The sequence below is a fragment of the Mirounga angustirostris genome, unplaced genomic scaffold (assembly GCF_029215605.1).
Source record: "Mirounga angustirostris isolate CCGP_5_RB_7025 unplaced genomic scaffold, mMirAng1.0.hap1 SCAF_12, whole genome shotgun sequence".
Lineage (NCBI taxonomy): Eukaryota > Metazoa > Chordata > Mammalia > Carnivora > Phocidae > Mirounga > Mirounga angustirostris.
In genome coordinates, this window is record NW_026991720.1 from 27116817 (window position 1) to 27126053 (window position 9237).

Consider the following 9237-nt stretch of genomic DNA (forward strand, 5'->3'; position numbering starts at 1 on the left):
TTATTTATGGTTTACTTATTATTGTTCAGTTTCTCACAAGAATCTAAGCTCTGCAAGGGCAGGGACTTTTGTGTGTTCACTTCCTCATGCCTAATGCCTAGCACGAAGGAAGCGCCCCATAAAATAATCACTCTGGCAAGGAATGGGGAGCCAATGATCACTTTTGAAAAATGTTTTACTTTAAAGCCAATAAATATTTTAGAAGTAGCTTAAGTGAAAGGGAAAAAAAACCCCAGCATTTTCTACTCTTCAGTATTTCAAGGAAAAACTGACATTGAAATAGGGGGTGACAGAATTCCACAGAATCATAGATAAGGTCATGCTGAGAAAAACTGATAAGTTAAAGTTAGTCATAGGCGCCTCACTCTTCCCTCTCAAGAGATCTGAAGACTGTTGCTGGCAAGATTCTCCGTGCCAGCCGAAATAGCAGTGACACACAAATCCATTCTTCATGGCCCTTATTGTCTTCAGTTTACTAGTTGGAGAAATGATGAATCTGAAACTCTTACTTAGGATGTACTTCTTAGTGCTGCTTTCAGGCATATGCAGATAGGAGGAGGATTCAGGTATTTTTCGGATACATCTTCCATTATTGTTACATAGACTTTGACTGCAGAATTTGGCTGCAGATGTCACATTAACAGCATAATGGCCCAATGGCCCTTGGATAGACTTTTGCACAGATAAGCAGGTCTCCTGTAGGAAAAGTAGAGATCGATTTAGCTCACTCTCAAAATGTGATTCTATTATACAGGTGGTATTAATACCTGAAGCTTTATATTTGGTAAGGCTGAGGAGGGAGATCCATATCTTTAACTAGGAACTAATATAAAGAGATATTTGTAGTAACACTTTTAAAAGGTCAGCATTAATATGGCATGGTTATTTTAAATTTAACTTTAATTGTGACACATCTTCAACACCGATACTTAATATACGTTAATATTATAGGTCAGATTTTTCTAAGACTGCCATGTTATCCCATTCTTCTCCCTACCTCTAAGGAGGTAACAGTTCTCCTGAAGTTGGGGGGAGGGGGAGGGTAGTCTTTGCATCCATGTTTTTATAACTTTACTATATATATATTTACTTTGCATATATATATAATTATGAGCAGCTATAGTATTATCTTGTGTTTTTAAACTTTCACATAAATTTATATCATTAGAGATATTTTATTTTCTGCAACTTGCCTTTTAAAGTTAACATTTTCAAGATTTTTGTTTCATATTGATATATGTAGCTATGTAGCTCTGTTTTTTTTTTTTTTTCATTTTAGCTGTGACTCAGTATTTATACTATAAATACAGCATACTTTATTTGTCCATCAGTCAGGTTGTAGTAGGTAGAACATGAAAGGTCATTATTTATTACCAAATGCCCAAATCACTTGTCCTAGCATATAGGGTCCAGTGATAGTGAGGAAGGTGGTCTTCCACAAGCTGCCATTAGGTGTGAATGATATGTCCCCAACTTTGGACTTTAGGACATATGTCCACCTATTGATCACACTGTGCTGCTAGGATAGGCTGGCCTAATCAAAATGATATCATCAGGTAGCCCAGAAGAATCTGGCTAGAACCTTGATAAATTCCTGCCTTGATCCATGTAGGAAGAACCATGGGAAAATCCTAGTAGATTCATTAATAACATACACTCAGTTCTCCATTAGCACTTCAATTATTTTGATCAATATTAACACTGGTCCATAATTAAACTCCAATTAATTTAAAGCACTGGGATATTTTCTCAGTGAGAAAGAGGCACCAGGACTGTGAATCCATCTAGAGAGAACTTAGGGGGTTCAAATGGAAGGTCACAAGGTGGAATAAAGCTCCTAATGACAGGTGGTTGAACAAGGTATCACTTTGGGCAGTAACAAGTGATGAAAATCCTGTGTGTAATGTTTTCGGTGCAGGGACATCAGTCTAAGCTAGCCTCATACTCTATTGAGGAACAAATGCTATTTTTAGTCAGGACAAGCCTCCTTATCTGAGGGGGTTTCTAGGACAGATGGAATAAAAAAAAGCAAGCAAACCATTGAACAAAAGAGAGAGAGAGAGGGATTGAGGGAAGACTATACTCAAAGAGAGCATAGAACACAGGTAAATACAATCAAGTTCAACTTGGGCATCTCCTGTTCTGTCCCAGTGCTCTTCCTTGACATACCTTCTTCACTTAGCTTCCAGGACATCACACCCCACTGGGTTTTTTCTACCTCACTGGACATTCCTTCACAGTGTCCTTTACTGGCTCCTGCTCATCTTTCCTACCTCTGAGCACTGGAGTACTTTAGGCTTAATTCTTGGACCTCCTCTCTTCTCTAGCTATATTCTCTCTGGACATACTCACCCCACCTCCTTGCTTTAAATAGAACTCCCAACTGTGTATTTCTCAGACTTTATCCCTGAACCAATTGCATACCCACCTACCTATGTGACATCTCCACCTGCATGTCTCACAAGCACTTCAAACTTAACACAGTCCCATGTGATCTGCTGATCCTCTTGCCAGCCTGCAACTCTGGCAGTCTTCCCCATCTGAGCATATGCCAGCTTCCTCTTGCCAATGCCTCAGGAGCAAAGCCTTGGGGGGTGCGAGTTGCGTGCGGTGTGGGGGTGTCTCTAACCAAATCTCAGTGACCCCGCATGCAAGAAAGAGCCAGTCCCTATGTGGCAGTTGTGTGGGAAGAACTTCAAAAGATAAAAATATTATAAATGCCCCAAATAAATAAAAATTACATTGCCCACTTTGTCTCCTCCCCAACCCAGTCTCCCACACCCTTTCTTAAAGCAAATGAACAAAGAAATTTCCCCATACTCCTCTTGCCCATACCTAAGACCTAAGTGTGTTGTGTGGGGACAGAGGGCAGGAAATGTTAACCCGGATAATAATAGCCAACATGTACCTGACACATACCGCATCCCAGGCACGGTTTTAACGCTTTACGTGTGTTATGATGCAATTCGCATAAGAGCCCAGTGAGACAGATACTATTATTTCCCCCATTTTACAGATAGAGGAATTGTAGAGTTAATGAGTTGCTCAAGGTCACATGGCTAGTAGGTGACAAAAAGCAAGCAGTGGACTCCAAACAACCCAGCTTCAGGCCCCCTGCTTTTAACAGCTCCTCCATGCAGATTCTCATTCGTGCCATGCTGAATGAGAAAGAGATGGCTGTTTTTATGTTTTATGAGACTGGATGTTTTAATACCTGAAAATGAGACTATTTGTTCATACCTGGAAGTGAGGAAAAGCTGTGGTTCAGAATTTTCACTTAGGCAGTGTCACACGCGACCAATAGAACATGTTCAAATTCAGTTGTGAAAAATAATAGCTATTTTGTGTTTGCACTGCTACCAAGAACAGGTTGTTAATAAACCTTTGTATACATATATTTTTTCCTCCCAAGAGCATTTCTATCATCGCCAATCAGGCAATAAAGAGCCATTTTTAGAAAATCCATCCTTCTTAACGTGGATGAAATAATATTTATTTTTAAACTTTAGTATTCTTTTTCTTTGTCACATATACATTATATCATTGCATCTACTGAAATCCCTGCAGAGTAGGGATGTTTTTTAGGGATTTTATTTCAGTACCTTTTTTTTTTTAAGATGGAGAAACTCAGACTCAGAGAAGTTAATTAACTAGCCTAAGATTACACTTCTAGAGGGGCGCCTGGGTGGCTCAGTCGGTTAAGCGACTGCCTTCGGCTCAGGTCATGATCCTGGAGTCCCGGGATTGAGTCCCACGTCGGGCTCCCTGCTCTGCAGGGAGCCTGCTTCTCCCTCTCCCCCTCCCCCTGCTTGTGTTCCCTCTCTCGCTGTGTCTCTCTCTATCAAATAAATAAATAAAAATCTTTAAAAAAAAAAAAAGATTACACTTCTAGAACATGAAAACTGAATCCCCCCTTCAGGCTGTCTGATTGGAAAACCTGTGTTCTTTCCATGCTGCCACTAGCCACATGGCTGGTACAGAGTAGGTGCTCGAGCAGTGTTAGTCCCTGTACTCTTTGAACTTCATTAAAATCATGGGAGCAGATAACCATTTGTCTCTGAAGTGAAAAAGTAAAACGAAAAACAGTATCTAGAATATATTCAAGATGCTGACAGAGAAATCACTGCTTACCTTTGAATCAGAATCTTCGTATCCTCCCCACAATATTATCCCTGCCGCCCCCAACGCGGCGCTCTCGCCAATTGTATGTACTAAATCTTCCTAGAAAAGAAAAGTATCACAAGTAGTTTCTGCCAAACTAAATTTAGTCATTGACATTTCAGTGATAAGACTCAACCCATCAACTGTGGTAAAAAACACACTGATAATGTTATCCGTGTTTCTGGAACAAAGGACTGTAGAGCAGAATTAGGAAAGGTAATTTTGCCTTGGTTACTTACTTTTATTTGACAAATATTTATGATGTTGCAGGCAATATTCTAGACACTGAGAATATGAAAATGAAATAGATTCCAGTTCCTGTCCTCAAGGGAGCTCTTTAGTGTGATGGTTGAGACAGACATATAAACAAGTAATTATAATTTGCTGGAACTCTTAACTTTGATGCTATACTACTTCTAACTACTGAACAATAATAATAATGAAAAAAGAACAAAGCTTGCTGTGATTAAAAAAAAAGTAATTATAGTATAACAAATTAAGTTCTATTTTGTCCCACTAGACCTATAGATCAGAAGTACTGCTTAATGCTGCATGGAAGAGTCTGGGAAAACAGGAGGTGAGATTTCAGATGTGTTCTTGGAAATGAGTGCAAATTCATAAGACCAATTAGAGAGGGCAGAATTTTGTACAGTAGGAAGAATAAGGGCAGAGGTTCCTATGTAGAAAAAAACAGTCCTCCCAGGGAACTGCCAGTAGCTCTTGTGGTAAAGCACAGGGGATTTGGGAAGAAGTGAAGGCATCTGAATCTTTGTATATAGGGAGGATCCAAATACAAAGAGTCTTTTATGCTATTTTAAATTATTAGGACTTAAGTACAAAAAAAAGTTTTAGTACTGGAAAACCACAAATTTGCAACTTGGATAGATGTTTTTGGCTGTCACATAAAACATGTATTGGAGGAGGAAGTCAAGATGGTAGCAAGGGACACCAATTAGGAGATGATGCACACTGCTCAATGAGAAATGATGAGGGTCTCAACAAAGGCAATGTCAGTCCTTGTAAAGCAGAGGGGACAGATTGAAGAGTGATTTGGAAATTAAGATGGATATCTATTGGATAATGGAAAGAGAAGGGAGGATACAAGTGACACTCAAACTGAGCGACTAAGTAGATTATAATTTACCAAGACAAGAAACTGAGAAGGTTATGTTCATGATTATAGAGCAAGAACAAAGATGCAGGGCATAAGGGGAGATGGAACAAAGAGAAGATGATAGATGAAGGAATCTGCATTCTTCCCTTCCTTCCAAGGTGTGGAGAACCAGAGAGCCAGGGCAAAGACTCAATGTTCAAAAACTAGGATTAGAAAATGGCCATGTCATGGCAAAGTGTCCCTGCACTATGGGAAGCCTCCAGTAACACTAGTGCTTACGTTCCGCAAATTGGGTAGGTAATGCAACAAGAAAGGAAACCATCCTTCTATTTAACTAGCCAGTATTACATTCCTTAAATGTAAATCAAGTCCCTCACTTAAATTGAGACACTTCTGAAAGAAAATATCAAACGGAGTTGGTATTCTATTTTTTTTTTTAAGATTTTATTTATTTATTTGACGGAGAGAGACACAGCAAGAGAAGGAATACAAGCAGGGGGAGCAGGAGAGGGAGAAGCAGGCTTCCCGCCGAGCAGGGAGCCCGATGCGGGGCTCGATCCCAGGACCCCGGGGTCGTGACCTGAGCCGAAGGCAGACGCTCAACTGACTGAGCCACCCAGGTGCCCCCAGAGTTGGTATTCTAAATTATTTCTTTGAAAATTTATGTTATTTAGACAATAAGTAAAAAAGACTCATATCATTTGTTGATTGGTGAAGGCAATAGGATGTTTTAAAATGCTTCAATATAATAATACTCAGATTAATTCTGTAGTTTTTTATGAGTAGAGTATGTGGTCTATTGATTTCTGAAGTAGAGCTCAGAGGTGATACTTAGCCCATAATTTATGTGAGAAGTCTAATAGCACAAAAAATAAAGTTAAACAAGACTTTCATTAAAATGTGGCTCATCTTGGGACACCTGGGTGGCTCAGTCGGTTAAGTGTCTGCCTTCGGCTCAGGTCATGATCCCAGGGTCCTGGGATCGAGTCCCGCATCAGGCTCCTTGCTCAGCCGGGAGCCTGCTTCTCCTCCCTCTGCCCCTCCCCCTGCTCATGTGCTCTCTCTCTCTCTGTCAAATAAATAAATAAAATCTTTAAAAAAATAAAATATAATGTGGCGCATCTCATTCTCTCATTTTCTTTCAAGACAAACTAACTGTATGGACCATTATTAGTTTCTACCATTATTATTATTAACAATAATAATATTAGTACTGTTATTATCATTACTATTATTAATACAATGACACATTATAGGCACTCAATAAATAATTTTGGAATGAATAAATATAACCTAGTCTTTTTCCCAAAAGGATTTGAGAAAGTGACATGATTTGAGAGATCTGTTTCTTGAGGAATGACTTATGAGAAGACTTTGGTAGGTATAACTAATGTATTCAAATACCTGGAGACCTGACTTTTGAAAGAAGGATTTGCTTTATTCTAGGTTGCACCAGAAGGTAGAATTAGAATTAATGGTATGAAGTTATCCAGGAGCAGAATAGACTCAACATACTCAAGAACTTTCTGGGAATTAACATTGTCCCCAAATGGCAGTTTTTCTTCTGGAATAGGGAGAGCCCATTGAAAGGTGCTGAAGCAGAGGCCAGATAAGAAAGAATCCACGTTTGGGTGAAAGGTGGATTAGACACCTCTGAGATCTCCAACTTTTTGCCAAGATGCTATGACTGAATGAACATCATTAATGAGTAATCCTTCAATGATAGAAATGTCAAGTCTGATCAACAGCATTTGGGTCAGTAGATGTTTATTCTGAAAAATTTGAGGAAGAATTGATACTGCTTTTAAATTTCCTCATCTCAAACATGAGTGGTCTAATAAGGTGAGCTGTGTTGTCTTTCCAATGGCCCTGTGTCTGTGTTGGGTATTGGAGTAACAGAACTGTGGGCTCACAGGTATGGATGGAGATTTAAGGGTTTTCTTATCTAGCTATCCATCCAATGATTGAAGCCCTATAATAATCTCCTATTTAAATAACAATCTAGCTAAAGCTTGAATACTTCCACGTGTCTGCAAACTCATTATCTTCCAAACAAGCTCATTCCCACCTCTTTGTGCTTCCTACTTTGTGTTAAGTCTAAGGACAATATCTATCTGTGTACAGAAACCATTTTAAAAGCCTTGACACTAGCCACATTGTAGACTCTTAAACATATAAAATCAATGGAATTGATGTTATTTTTCAATGAACTTAGTTAAAACATGAAAATGCAATGTAACAAAAATTGTAATTGCTTAATAATTTACCCAAGCTTTGTTTTGTATGTTTTTAGATTTGAAAAATTGCTACTACTCTTTCCTATTAAAAAGCTGATTCTGAAATTTCTCCAGGGTTAAAATTAATCTGTTGCATCATTTAATTCAAGCTTGACAACTCTTTTGCGGGAAACCCCTGAAAATGCTAAGCTAATAAGAATCATCATCTTAAAACCAAGTAAACATCTAATTGTCAGTGATGCTGTTTCAGAACTGACTTGACATTTGAAAAAATATATACCTTTAATAATAAAATAGTGTTCTAAAAATAAAATAAAATAGTGTTCTATTATTAAGGGGAAATAATTATACTAAAGCATTTTTTCACAGATTTTATATAGTCATTGTACTAAATTTCCATTTTTAGGTGAGTGACTATTTTTTCTTACCTGTGACAAAGCTTCAATACTATGCAAATAAAATGGCCTGGAAAAAATAAAAACTGGCAAAATATAGTCATGTCTAGCCATTTCAGCAATCCTCATGGCTTCCCTAACTCGATAATGAACAAATTTCAAAGCATTTAAACTTGACTTCAATATTTTATCCAAATATATTGAAGTATAAAGTGCTGTGCTTTTTTCCCATAGCCACTGGAGTTGGTCGTTGTGGAAAATTTCATCATTTGGGCATTTACCTGTGTACGTCTGTGGGTTTATTTTATAATCATAATTGTAGCAGTCTGGGTAGAGATAAAAGCCCCATAAACACTTTGGTCTCATTTCTAAAGCCAGTGAGAGAGTGGTGTGCATAAAACTCCTTCCTGCATTTTCAAACTCCTGTTGGGCAACTGTATTCACTTTCATTTCTGACCAGTCAGGATGGCGGTTTCTAGTGAAGGCTAAGGAGAAGTTTCTATAGATTAGTCTATTGCCCCAATTTCTACCCCATTGGGGTTTCCAGCTTTCCCAGTCAATGACGACAAGACCTTCTGATCTCCACCAAGAGACAACTTTTGCAATGTCATCAGCTGTCTTCTTGAGGTGTTTAGAAAGACTCATATTCTGAGGAATCCCTCCATTAAAGGGTTTTCCATCTTGAGAGAAATAAGGATAATACCCTAATTCATTTGGATAAAATATGACAATTGTTGATCCGCTCTGAGTCTCTAAAGGATTTGATATAATATTAAATAACTGGAGAGTCAAATCCACATTGAAGAAATGTTGACACTGCATTGTTGGCGCAGCCCAGAAAATGTTGAAAGGTTGGTTCTTGATCACTGGAAACAGTGCTGGTTTGAGGACTGAATGAGTGAACTTGATCCAGGGCAGCAGTACTCCTACCCATGCCACCCACAGGTTACACATGGCTTATAGTTTTCACCATTACAGCAGTCTCCTTAAAAATAAGAAGAGGGGAAAAAAATTAGACATGATGGAGTCAAATGTCCCTTTAGTTTCATTCTACATACTACACAGTGAGTAGCAAATGAAGTAAACTCAGTAGTGTTCAAGCTCTTCTTTAAATGGTAGACCTTTTTTTTTTTTTAGATTCATGAGGTTTATTGATATCTAGGCCTAATTTATAGTTTCATTTGAACAAGAAAAGAAAAATGAGGCTTTAAAAACAAACAAACAAACACTGGAAATGTGAAAACAAAATCCAGTGAATAAAAACTAAAGTAAAAGTTTTCACACAAATTCTCAGCTATGCCAACTCTACCTGCAAGATGTTCTGGTTTTA

The 9237-nt window shown here is 38.2% G+C and overlaps 1 protein-coding gene across 1 annotated transcript; it reads right to left on the bottom strand.

Moving 5' to 3' along the window:
* Nucleotides 1-249: 249 nt before the first annotated feature.
* On the bottom strand, nucleotides 250-8861 carry LOC129045507 (hyaluronidase-4-like). Its single transcript, XM_054505395.1, has 3 exons — nucleotides 7941-8861; nucleotides 4132-4221; nucleotides 250-696 (listed from the first exon to the last, which is right to left on the bottom strand). Exons 1-3 carry the CDS (start codon nucleotides 8859-8861, stop codon nucleotides 250-252), a joined length of 1458 nt encoding a protein of 485 aa, XP_054361370.1.
* Nucleotides 8862-9237: the final 376 nt, after the last annotated feature.